This window comes from Theropithecus gelada, chromosome 15, assembly GCF_003255815.1.
Source record: "Theropithecus gelada isolate Dixy chromosome 15, Tgel_1.0, whole genome shotgun sequence".
Taxonomy (NCBI): domain Eukaryota; kingdom Metazoa; phylum Chordata; class Mammalia; order Primates; family Cercopithecidae; genus Theropithecus; species Theropithecus gelada.
The window spans coordinates 890,123-902,889 of record NC_037683.1 but is presented as its reverse complement, the minus strand read 5'-3'; the positions used below and the strand labels follow the sequence as shown (position 1 = coordinate 902,889).

The following is a 12,767-nucleotide window of genomic DNA, read 5'->3' as shown; positions in this document are numbered from 1 at the left end:
GCATCCAGCCGCGCCCGGGTGGGCGACGGGGGCGCGCGCTCGGCTCGCGGGGGCCGGGCCCGGCCGGGGACGGCGGCGCCGCGCGGTCCCGGTCCCTGCTCGGCTGGGCTGCGGCTCCCACGCGGTTCCCAGGCGCCTCCCCACGCGCCGCAGCACTCGCTCGCCCGCCGCGCCGGGGCGCCTTTTACCTTCTTTATATTTGCATAACAATGGCAGCCCGTGACGCGCGCGCCGGCGGCCCCGGGATTGGGCCGCGCCCACGTGGGGGCGGGGCGTGGGCGGTGCCGGGCGCGGGGGTCCGGGGGCGGGTCCCGGCGGCGGCGCGCTTCGCGGCAGGGGGCGCTGGTCGCCGGCAGCGCCGGGGCGGGGGAGGCCAGGTGGCCGCCGGGGGGGTCCAGCTCCGTCGCTGCCGCCGTCCGCGCGCCCCCCGGGCTCTCAGCGTCTCTCAGCGGTCGTCCCGCCCCTTCTCCCTCCGGCCACCCGGGGAATTCCAAGCTCCCTGCGCAGCCAGACCCAGGCCTTGCCCGGTACCCGAGCGCGACCGCCAGGTGGCCCCGAGGGCGGCCTCTCTCGGGTAGGGGGTTCGCGGGCATCTCAGGCCCGTGGTGAGGGAGAGACCCCTCTGAGCGGAGAGGCGCGCGGCGACCCTGGCCAGCCTGCGCCTCCGGGCTCACCGTCCACGCGGGTGGTAACTCCAGGCCCTGACATGGGGCCCTCAGCCACGCGGGTCCTTCCCGCGCGCGGGCAGCCTCATGGCCGCCAGCTCAGCCTATGTGTGCCCCAACCCTACTGATGCGAGGGGCCTCCGGCCGGCCACCGCGGCTTCCATCGGCTGGCAGTGAAGGGGGTTCCGCTGTCCTCTCAGGAGGAAGTCCAGGGCGGGGGCGCAGCGGGAGGGTCGGGACTGCGGCCTGCCTCCCTCTGCTGCGCACCCACCAGCATGCCGGACACATGGGTCCTGCCCAGGTGAGCAGGGCCAGGTGTGGCGCCAGGGCTGTCTCAAAAGGGAATTCTGAAACGCCTGGCTTCCAAACTATAAAACCCGTTTTTATTGACCACTCTAACAATTGACCGGGAGGCACCAGCAGGGGAAGCACAGCGCATTTCCTCATTAGAGTTTTACAGTTTACAGCTAGCTGTGGTCGCTGGAAATTAAGGAGGAGTGATTCTCAGGCGCGGAGCAGGAGGCCAGGCAGGCTGGGGCTTGAATTCCTTCTGAAGCCAAACCGGGAATTCCGCGCAGGCAGCTCTGAGCTCGGGCTGGGGAGACCCCCCTGCCAGGCCTTGTCTGGGGACGCTCCCGCCCGCCAGCTCCATGCCCCCACATCCGGCTCCCCACAGGGGTGTGTCCCCACCCCATGCTGTGCTCACACTGGCAGGAAAAACTGGGCAGGCCCGCTTCGGGACCGACCCTGGCTGACTGGAGCAAGGTCCAGCGCCCCTGGGGACCTCCTGGTGGCCTGGGAACCTCTGTCCCTCCAAGGCACAGCTTAGAGCTCACTCTGGTCTTCCTGGGGCCGCTGGTTCTGTTCAGCCCTCTCCCCTGGGCCTCACTGCTTCTCCCAGGAGGTCTTAAGGGGGCCACAGAGGGTGGGAGGGTGCTCCCCAATGTGCAGGTGGGGTCATAGTGGAGTCCTGGAGTAGGTCCCCAGCAGAACAGAGATGGACACTGTGGAGTCCAGGCCTGGGGCAGAGATGGCATGGCCCAGACTGCCGTGCTCTGCTGGACACTTTTGGCCTCTTAAGGAGGGATAGCCGCTGGGCTGCCTGCTGGTCCCTGGTGCTGGCTGCGTCTCTGGACCTCAGACCAGGGCTGGGTGTGCAGGGTGCTCTGAGCTCACGGTCAGAAGGACAGGAGCTCAGTCCTGTGCATTGATGGGTTTTGTGCATCTGCCCAGGGCCCAGCCAGGCTAGACTGGCAAGAGGCAGAGGGCATGACTGGGGGGTGGGCGGAGCCCTTGGCGCTCAGCAGGCACAGGGCCTCCCCTGGAAGGTGGGTGGTTTGCAAACAGGCCAAAGCCCAGGTGGGCTCAAGCCGGGCCTGGAGAAGGCATTTGGCTCTGCTGTGGGCCAGGAGCAGGGCCTGGAAGAAAGTCCCGTCGACATCCGTGGCGGCGGCAAACAAAGGGGCCCTGTGTGAGCTCGGTGTGGGAACGCGGGGCCTCGCCACGGGCGTGAAATCGGCGGCGGCCCCTGGCGAGGGCCAGGCGGCGCGGGCGCCCCGGCAGGGACAGTGTGGCTGGTGTGGCGGCCCTGCGCGGCAGGAGCCTACCCCCTGCCTGGGGTCCAGAGCCGGGTCAGGCAGAGCTGGTGAGGCCCGCCACTGCAGTGGGTCTGTGGCCCAAGGCGGGTGCCCAGGCTCATCTGTGGGGCTCAGAGGCCAGCCACACCACACTGCCCACACGGAGTTCGCTGAGTGGCCCTGGTTCTTGCTGCTTCTCCACCATGACTCCGAGCTCCCCTGGCCACACCCACGGCCCTGAAGCGGCTCCATTTGAGGATGGGAAGCGGGGAGGGGCTGGGGGGCAACGGCTCCGAGTCAGCACTTCCCGAATGTTTGCTGAGGGACATCCAAAAGGTGGACATCTGTTCCAAATGCTGGGACGTGGGGGTCCACCTCCAGCCACCCAATGCTTGTGCTCGAGAGGACCCCCTGGTGTTTGCTGGTGTTGCTTGGAGCCTTCTGCTGTCTGGGAGGCCCTGCCCTGGGACCCGGCGACAGGGCTCAGCTCCGACTGTGCAGCTGGGCCCTGTCCTTCCTGCCCTGCCTGTCCTGAGGATACTGGCCCGGGGGTGCCCTGCCTGTAACCCACCCGCCCCCAGAAGGCAACAGTGGGGCCCCTTCTCCCTGCAGGCAGCCCCTTCCTTTCCTTCCCTGGAGGCTCAGAGCAGTGGGCAACATGGGGAGGGAGGTCCGCGCGGGGCGGCCAGCCCGCCTGGGAGGGCCTAGGGAGGACAGCGCAGAAGGGGCAGCTGGCCAGAGCTGGGCCGAGGCCTGCGGCCACCTTAAAGGCACTGAGCGGGGAGGGAGGGTGGCGGGCAGTGGGGGCGGGGCTTCCAGCTAATTCATTAAAATGTGTCGGGAGCGTGGGAAAGAGGAGAGTGTTTCTTCCCAGCAGCCCAGACACCTGGTAGAAGGGCTGAGAGGATCGAGATCAAATAACAAACACTCAGCCCGGGCCAGCACAGGCCGCAGCGGAGGAAGGACGCCCGGGCAGGAACTGCCGCAGACAATCCCTGCAACCGGTGGCTCCTGCCCACCAGGAATGGCCGCTCAGGGCATGGCCTGGCACTGGCAGCCTCAGCCAGCCGGTCAGCCTGGTGTCTATCCCCTAGCCTGGGAAGCAGCCTGATGGGTGCTGACCCCCAGTGACCGAGGCTGGATTCCAGCACCTGGCCTGGGGTGGGGACTGAGCAGACAGCCTCACCCCCACCAAAGCCTGGGTCTGGGATGGACGCCGCAGAACCAGGCCGAGCCTGTGCTGGGTAGTGAGGGACGTGTGGAGGCGGGAAACATATGGCGCAGCACGGCCATGGTGGGCAGAGGCAGAGCCAGCCAGGAAGGACGGAGGATGCGTGGTTTCTGTCTCCTTGCGGCCTCTGCACTGCTTTGCCTGCCTCTGCCGAGAGCCAACAGCAGCACTCAGGCCTGCGCTCGGAGCAGTGTCTCCAGGACGAAGCCAGGCCGGGTGGAGGGTGGGTGCCCTCAGCCACTCCCTCTTAAACCCTGCCAGGCGGAAGGAGTTCGGTCAGGGGCTGCCTCCTCAGGACAGGATGTGGAGCTGGGGTGCCCCTCCCGGAAGCAGATCCCAGTCCCAGAAGGCCCTGACCCTTTCCTGGGGTCCTGCTCTCTCACCCTGATGCCCCCACCTGACAGGCTCAGGCCCTGCGGCTGCCCAGCAGGTCAAGGGGGCAGGTCAAAACCGGACAGTTGGCTCTGACACAGGCCAGGCCCTCCCCGTCTCAGCCTCACCCTCTCCATCTGTGACATGACACCCCTGCCGGGGTTGCTGGGGGCTGAAGGGGCTGGGCTGCAGTCCCTAGGGGTACCCAGGGGCAGTGGCCAGCCCTGGTGTGGCCGGGAACCCACAGGGAGGTCCTGGCTGGGCCAGTCCAGGGATGCCCAAGGCCTTCGCACCTGAAACCTGCTCCTTACTCTGAGCAGAGGCAGCTACTTCTCCCCAGCCCCCAGGACCCTGCTGCCCGAGGCTTCCGCCCGACTCCTCCGCCAAATCTGAGCTGATTTCCGCTCCAGGCAGGAAGCAGAGGAAAGGGATGTGGGTGATGGGAGGGGGCACATTCCTGGGACGGCCCCTCCCTGGGCTCGTCCTCCTCTCCCACCTCTGGGGCCCCCTGCCCTCCCTGCTCCACCTGGCAGAGCACCCTCGGACCCTCAGGGTGGGCAGCAGTGGCTGCCTGGGCCTCAGCCTCCTCCCAGACAAGGGCAGCAGCAGCTACGTTCAGACAACTGTGAGGACGGAGACGTTGGTGCCCACGCATGCAGAGCCCTGGCCGTGGCTGGCTGCCCAGGTGCCTCTAGTGGGGCTGTGGCTGCCATTCTCCCACAGGGACCACACAGCCCTGACGGGGGTGATGGAGAGACCTTGTGGGTCCCACCGGGCTAGAGGTCCCAGCATCCTGACCATCTGGAAACCCTCATCTTCTCCCGACAGCTGCTTGGGTTGGGACCCCGCCTTGGTGTTCCCGGCGCTTGCTGGCACAAAGAGGGGCCCACGAGGGGTTTGTGGGGCGAGCATGAAACACGTGAGCAAGTCCATGGCCGTGGCCCCAGCAGTCAGGCACTTTCCATGTTTATTGTCTGGTTGTCCTCAGAAGGGGCTGCTGGCCGGGCTGGGGGCTGGGCTCGGCTCACAGGGGCTGGGGGCACTCTCCAGGACGTCTCGGAAGTGGGTGGCAACACGATCCAGGTGGGAGCCATCCCAGAAGACCTTTCCACAGCGCGTGCAGCAGTAGAAGTGCTGCAGGCCGGGTGTCCTCAGCACGCCCACCGGGACCCCTGCCAGCTGCAGCCGGGTGCCATTGGTCAGCATGTCCGGTGTCTCCGCCCGCAGGTCAGCCGCCTGCAGCCAGCGGCAGGGACGGTCATAGGTGCAGCCCCCAGGGGCTGCCTCTGGGGCTGGGCCTGGACAGATAGAAGTGGACTCCCTGAGCCCTCAGCCTTCGGGCACGGCCCCCAGGCTGCTCCCAGGGTGGCCCAGTTGGCGGCCCACGCTGAGCCCATGCTCACTCCTCAGCAGCTCCTCTTGCTACCTATCTGCTGACCTTGCCTCCTCCACTTCCTCCTCTGTGCCCACTTCTCCTATCGAGGGACCCTACCTCTCACCTTGTGGGCCCTAGGGCCCCCAAGAGCCCCACAGAGACCCCAGAGAGCCCCCTCTGTCCAGCCGGGACCCAAGTCCCCCATTCTGGGGCAAGTTGGGTCCGTGGAGAAGCAGCTGTGTCCTTGGTGGGCGGTCCCGGGGCTCACCTGGCTCCTGCACCTCCTGGCTCTGGGTGGCCTTGTCACCTGTCAGTCAAGGATGAAAACTGGTCTGGGACTGTCCTAGGGATGGGGCTTGGCAGCCACCAGGGTCCACGATGCAGCCATGTGGCTGAGCACGGTGACCTCATGGTGTGCGGCCTCTTCACGCACACCCCAGCCTTCGAAGACGGCAGAGGGCAGGGGGCCAAGGAGCTGTGGTACCGGCCTGGTCCCCTCCCTTGGGAACTCACACCTCAGAAAGGTCTTGGGGCTCAAAGGTCCCTGGGAAACATGTTCTAGGCGCGAGATCTGCTGATTAGGGCTCTTGGGGGCCTGAGAACCAGCAAGCGGGGGCGGGGGCAGCGATGAGCAGATAAACCCACTGCCAGTGGTGAATTTCGAAATCAGCCAGCGCAAGGGTGGGCGGGTGGGCAGGGCCCAGGGACTGCCAGGCTCAGGGTCTGTTGGAGACCCTGGGAAGTGGCTCACGCTGGCCCTGTGAGGCCCCCCAGTCCCCAGTGGGAGCCCAGGGCAGGCAGGGCCGGTATCCACCCAGGGGTCACTGCAGGGCTGAGTGCACGACGGCTGAGGGAACACTGGCCAGCAGGTGGGAGAAGCGTCTGCCCTGCTCCTGTTGACCCTCGTAATTTGCTCAGCAAGCATTTCTCTACAGATGGCTCCGGATCAGCTACAGCCGGGGATGAATGCACGAGGCCCCCACCCCAGCCCCAGCTCCTCCTTGAAGCCCAGGAGGCCATGACCCTCATCTGGCCTCCCTGCCTCACCCCTCCCTGGCTGGCCCCAGCTCTTATCCTACAGTCCGTGTGACACCTGTCAGCCCATCCGGTTGTTGGCCACCACCCTGGGGCGGCGTGTGTGCTGTCATGTGCTGGGGCTCTGGCCTGAGTGTGCCTTTGCGAGCGTCGGGGCCTGAGGTTGGAGGCTACCTCCGGCCTCACTCTCCGGGGTGTGCTCTGCTGGCTGCCTGGGGTGACGGTTGGTCGCTCCCCGTCCTCCTACCCTGAACTTGGACTGACCCTTTTTTTTTTTAATTTTTATTTTTGAGACAGAGTCTCGCTCTGTCGCCAGGTTGGAGTCAGTGGTGCGATCTCAGCTCACTGCAAGCTCCGCCTCCCGGGTTCACGCCATTCTCCTGCCTCAGCTTCCCGAGTAGCGGGGACTACAGGCGCCTGCCACCACGCTCGGCTAATTTTTTTGTATTTTTAGTAGAGACGGGGTTTCACCGTGTCAGCCAGGATGGTCTTGATCTCCTGACCTCGTGATCCGCCCACCTCGGCCTCCTAAAGTGCTGGGATTACAGATGTGAGCCACCGCGCCCGGCCTGGACTGACCCCTTTCTATCCACCTCCATTCTCTTAGTCCCCGTGCCCGCCCCCAACTGAGGATGACCAGGAGCAGCACCCTCCACTCCCTCCCTGGGGCGCCTCCCTCCCGAGGGTGGGGGCCGGCAGTTCTAACAGTGCGGGGCGGTGGGGCATAGTTCCAGCCCTGGTGCAGATCTAAAACTGCAAAGTCCTTGGGTGGCCTGCACCCTCCACAGGGAGAGAAAGAAGCCCTCTGTCTAGTTTCACAGGCAGGGAAATGGGCTGCTGCACGTGTGTGTGCGCGCGTGCACCGCGTGCCTGGGCCCAGTAGAGAGAAGGAGGTGCACACCACTCCAGAGGGTCGCCGAGGGCCCTGGTGTCCTGATCTCCTGGTCTGCCACTGCACAGAAGGGAGCAGAGGCCATGTGGGCACCTGACCCTCGCTGTGCTTTTTCCACCTGTTGTCACCTGGCCACCACCCTTATCTTAGGAAGCTCAGTGCTGGACAGGACAGGCCCCCTTCCCTGGCTACCCCAGCAGGTCAACCCATCCCAGGCCCCACAGACCCAGTGCCTGACCCTGACGCACTCACCTGAGCTCCTGGGCCCCTCCTGGTGGCCGCTGAGCCACATGAGCTGCTTCATCATGTCCCTGGAGACCTTCAGGTACTGGTCACAGTTGCAGGCCTGGGGGCCAGAGGGGGTGCTGAGGCCCAGGGGGGGCTTCTCCAGGTGCCCCTACCCCAGCCCTGTGCTTGTTCCTTGAAGCTTTGGGTCTGGCCATGGGGTTTCACAGAGACAGATAATGGGTCCCCTCCTGTCCCCACGCATAGTTCTGTGGGGTTCAGGCCACACTGCCTCCTGGAAGCCCTCCCTGACTGTGCTGGCTTCTCGTGGGCCCTGGGAAGCCTCTTCTGTTTTTTGAGAACTTGTGGAACTCTCTGCCCAGCTACCCTCTCCAATCCCAGAAACCTCGAGGGCAGAACCAGGCCTGGGTCCCCTCCGGGCCACCTCAGCTGGGGTGTTGGACACATGGTCCAGCCTTAAAGGGTCAGCGTGGGCAGCCTCATAGTCGCCCCAACCCTTCACCTGTCCATTTCCGCATCCACATTTCTCTGTGATACCCGTGCCTGCCACTGCCCTGGGGCGGGTGTGGCCGTGAAAGTGGCGGGGGACTAGAGCAAAACTACTTTGTGCCTTGTCCAGGGCACACAACGGGCCCCCGTGCCTGCACCGTTTTTTTTTTTTTTTTTTGAGATGGGGTCTCACTGTCACCCAGGCTGGAGTGTAGTGGCACAATCACAGCTCACTGCAGCCAGAAACCCCAGGGCTCAAATGAGCCTCCCACATCAGCCTCCTGAGTAGCACACCACCATACTCAGCTAACTTTTGTATGTTTTGTAGAGATGAGGTCTCACTGTGTTGCCCAGGCTGGTCTTGAACTCCTGGGCTCAAGTGATCACCCTCCTGGCTTTCCCAAAGTGCTAGGATTCCAGGTGTGTGCCACACCCAGCCCCTCTGGGTGGTTTCTGAATATGACCAATCTGCCAGGCTTACTGTGATGCTGGGGGCGGGGGCAGGGAGGCCGGGACCAGCTTACACCCCAAGTCATGACTTGGAGGGGGGTGCACCGCCTTCCCAGTGGTCACTTCCTGGACAAGGAGACGGGTCGAATCCCCAGGACTCCCCAGGCAACACCAGGAGGGGGCTGGGTGCCCACTGAGAGCCAGGTCCCAGGCAGGCACCCGCAGGTCCTGTGAAGGTGTGGCCTTCCTGTCACAGCCCTTCTGATGTCAGAGCACCCTGGGGAGGAGGTGGGGCTCCCAGGCCACCTGTACGGGGGAGCAGGGAAGAGGAGGCCGAGATCCATGCTCACATGGCTATTCCAGGACCCCTCCCCATGCAGGGGCTTTGGGTGAGCCCCGGATGACATGGCTGCCGCAGGCAGGTGGCCTTGAGGCCCCTGGAGCCTTTGGGTGTGGCCATGTTGGGGGCACTGGCCCTGTCCCACATGCTCTCTTCCCCTGGGCCTTTCGACAGTAGGAGGCTGCACTACCTGCTTCCAGCATTGTAGCCCCCACCAGTTCAGAGGCCGGAGGCTGGAGGTGGTGGACAGGTGGGGCTCTTCTGCTAGGAGGCCCAGGGTGGGCTAGGGAGACAGGACCCTCCCTTCCTCTTCCCCGAGCTCCCATCTCTCCCCCCAGGAAGCTCCTTGTGCCATGATGGCAGGTCCTGTGCCCCGGCCTCTGGGCCCAGCCCAGATCTGGGTCCAGCGGGCTTTCTGGGCAGGTGTGCAGGTGGAGAGCCCTGGCTGCAGGTCTGGCTGGGAAGGGCTGAGAACAAGCAGGTGGTCTGCCCTCCACAGAGCCCCACTCTGCACTGTGCAGGCCACCTGCAGGGACAGTGCCAGTGGGTGTGGGAGGGGCAGCGAGGGTGCAGCAGGGCGGGATGGGCTCCCCACGCCCCCAAGTCCTCCACATGGGGTCTGGGGCCTTCCCAGGACCTGGGCCAGGTGCGCACGCCTGGGCGTGGCCAGCCAGCTCGTGCTGAGTCACACCGGGTGCCGTCAGTGAGGGCCTGGCCCAACCCTCGGGAACCACCGGTGCTGGTTTTCCCACGGCTGCTGCCCGCTGTGGGCCTTGTTGTCACCCACAAGGCCCTGGGAGGCCCTGCCCTGGCCAGGGCTGGAAAAGCCGGTTCTGGGCCCGCTTGCTGCGCCCGCCCTTGGCCCTGGGCTCCCCAGCCACAGGGGGGCCTGGCACTGGGGGCCTCCCTGTCCATCTGTCCACTCCAGGGCCAGCAGCCCTTGCTGGACTGACTGCCCTGGGCGGGTGGCCGCCATGGGCTGAGGGAGGCTGTGGCTCTGCCCTTGTGAGTGGAGCTGGTGGCCCAGCACACGTCTGGCCTTCAGACGGTGATTGTCCACCTGAGCCCACCTGCCTGATACCCTGAGACCCGTCCCCCAGCACTCGGGCTCTGAGAGCCTCTGCCCTCCCATTTTGAAGAAAAGCGGCTTCTGAGGGCTTCCTCAGTCGCAGGGCACTTGGCGGGCCAGGACCCCATGCCAGGGTTCTCACGCCACCTCCCTCCATCAGCGTGGGACACACAGACGCCCACTCCAGGGTGCCGTCGGATCTGGGCAGAGACGAGTGGGGCCTGACAGGGACCCTGAGCAGAGGCCAAGGCTGGGGGCCCAGAGCAGCACAGTGGGGTGCCTGCACACCTCCACCCCTCCCCCCAGTCTGAGAGCCCAAGGGCAGGCAGCCGCCGCCCCCAGAACCTCACTGGGAGGGAGGGGTGGGAGGGCCCAGGCGAATGGGGGGCAGGACTGGCTGGGAAGGCTCCCAGCTACCTGCCCAGGATCCCCCGTGTGCCTGGTTCCCACGCTCCTCAGCCACTAGGTGCCAACAGCACTGTACCAGCCCTGACACAGGGCACTTCCGCCCAGGACCGTGCGGGCCGGGCCATGAGCCCGTGGGCGTGTGGCTGCCTCCTGGGGACCGGGCCACCAGCCAGGCTGTCCTGGGAATGTTGAGGCCTATGGACCTACAGCCAGGTGGGTCTGAGTGGATGTCCACCCTCCAGGGCCCTCTCCTCTCTGGGCCCAAGGAGGAGTGAGGGAAAGAGCTGGTCAGCCACTGCCCCAGAGCTGGCCGTCTGCGGACGTGCACCCAGGACCAAGGCAGAGGCCAAGATGTGTTAGGGGTGGGGTGGGCAGCTAGGAGGGCTTGAGGGGTCTGTTCCCAGGGTGTTTGGGGGCTCTGAGCATCAAAGCTGGGAGCCACAGCCACGAGTGGGCCCAATTCCCAGCCCCACTACCAAGGGAGTGACCACAGCTGAAGGAGCCAGAGCTGGGCTGCAGAAGGTGCCTTCAGCAGTACCTGTGTGCCCACCTGACCTGGTGCCCACCTGACCTGGTGCCCACTTGGGTGCAGGGGTCACACCCACTGCCCCAGGCTGCAGGCCTGCAGGTGTGCCAGCCTATGCATCCCAAGCAATAGGTGGCTGGGGCACAGGTGTGGTGAGGGAGGACTGGGCGCTCCCAGGCAGACAGGGCTGGGCAGCTGCACACAGCCCCTGCACACAACACCCCTGGCCCCACACACCCCTGAGGTCTTGGGTCTTGACAAGTGGGGGGTTGAGGGAAAGAGGCAGGCAAGACATGAGCCCGGGACCTGCCAGGGCCAGAGCACGTGGGGAACCTGTGTCCTGGGGTGCAGGGCAGCAGGCAGTGGCCTGTTGGGTTGGGAGCCTGGGAAGGGAGCTCTGCTCCTCCAAGAGACTGGGCCGGATGTCTGATGGGCCTGGGCCGAGTTGACCTGAGCATCCCTCCTGCATGCTGGCCACCCTGGGGATTCCCACAGCCCCTGCCCTCCCGGCCCAGTGGAGCTCAGGTTCCACCACCAGGCTGGGAATGATCCCAGGTCCTCGGGTGATCTGACCTCAGGGGTTTCTGCTCTGTGCCCAAGCCCAGCTAGACACTGACCCCCTGAGAAGGTGAGGTGAGGGGGTGAGGGTGGCAGGGGCCTCTTTGGGGCCTCCTGTTTCTGAGCAAAGAGCAAGCTTGTTGTAACCTCAGCCCCGGCCTGTTTCCTGCCCTCTGGGCCCCATGGTGGGTGTGGGCGGTGGGCTCCGTCGGGCTGGGGCCTGGCCTGGCTGGAACTCCTGCAGGAGACGCCAACCTGGGATTTCCAACCCTGCAGGCAGGTCCAGGAGGAGCCAAGGCCTAAGGCCACCAGGCAGGGCGATGGGGGTGCAGGAGCACACTCTGAAGCAACAGGACATTTCTTCTCATTTAGAACTGGGAAAATGGCAAAGCATGAAAGAGCAAAGATAAAATCTCACTCCGTCCCACTACCTGCCACACGGAAGGGCACCCAGCACCTTCCCTGGACAGGCCTCTGCATGGCAAGGGCTGTGTGCCGAGATCCCATGTCGGGAAGCGGGGTGCTGGTGGGGGTCGCCAGTGTGCCGTCCCAGGGTGGGCGTTGCACATTTGGTCCCTGGCAAGCCCCTGGGCGGGTCCTGAGGCCCCCAGGTCAGCCGTGCACTCTGGCCTCCCCTAGAGCTGCCCAACAGATGGTGGGGCCTGGGGTGTGGGCCTGACACCTTGCTGGACAGGGTGAGCCAGCGACCCAGGAAGAAGCAATCAGGCGCCAACCTGCCCGCTGAGGCCTGGGTCTGGCCCACACCTCATCTTCCCACGCTGTCCCCAGAGTGCCTTGCAGCCCTGGGCTGCCCGCCCCAAAGGTGACCCGACACTGTCCCCTGCTGTGGCCCTGTGAGCCTCCTCAGAGAGAAGGGAGCTGTGAGCTTGCCAAAAGAACCTGGCCAGCCCCGGCACTGACTTTCCACTGGAGACAGCGCTGGGGTGGACGGAAGGCCGAGCCCCAGGCCCCTGGGGAGGTGTGTGCAGCCGGGGATAGCGGCCGTCTTTTGGGAAGCTTTTAAAACCCAGTCTATCCCCTTGAAGCAAGCTGGTAACCACCCACTCGGTGACCCCCGCCCTAATGTCCCGGGAGTGTCTGGAGCCTGTGACTGAGGATGGCAGCCCTGGAGAGGCCTCGCCCCTGCCCCCTTGCCCCTTGCCCCCCCCCCGCCCCCAGGGCCCTGGAAGGGCAGTTCCCACGAGCCCCAGCCCCTCCCCCACCCAGCCACTGTCCCGTCCCCTTTGTGTGGCCAGGACAATGTCTCCACAGACAGCGTGGGGGATGGGCCTCGGGCAGTGTCGGCGGTGAGAGGGTCCCCAGGGGTCGGGACAACTGGGCCCACAGCCCTCACCCCAGAGCCCCCAAAAGTCAGGGCCCTGAGTGTGGGAGAGGAGTGAAAGGGCACGTGAGTCTCCAGAGGCCGGGTCTAGGCACACGTGCGCAACAGCCAGCCCCTCGTGTGCTTGGAGACGTCTCTCATAAGCACCAGGGATAGGGCGTCTGCTTACTGCTGGGTGTCAGGGTGTGAACC

At 65.5% G+C, this 12,767-nt stretch overlaps 1 protein-coding gene across 1 annotated transcript in view; it reads right to left on the bottom strand.

The window, feature by feature from the left end:
- Positions 1 to 4,773: 4,773 nt before the first annotated feature.
- Positions 4,774 to 12,767, bottom strand: part of EXD3 (exonuclease 3'-5' domain containing 3) — a 119,498-nt gene continuing 111,504 nt past the window's right edge. Inside the window, exons 20-22 of the mRNA XM_025359663.1 lie at positions 7,400 to 7,493; positions 5,489 to 5,527; positions 4,774 to 5,143 (exon numbers count right to left, since the gene is read on the bottom strand). Of these exons, the coding sequence (XP_025215448.1) occupies positions 4,830 to 5,143; positions 5,489 to 5,527; positions 7,400 to 7,493 (447 nt within the window). The 3' untranslated portion in view covers positions 4,774 to 4,829. The remainder of the gene's footprint in view (positions 5,144 to 5,488; positions 5,528 to 7,399; positions 7,494 to 12,767) is intronic.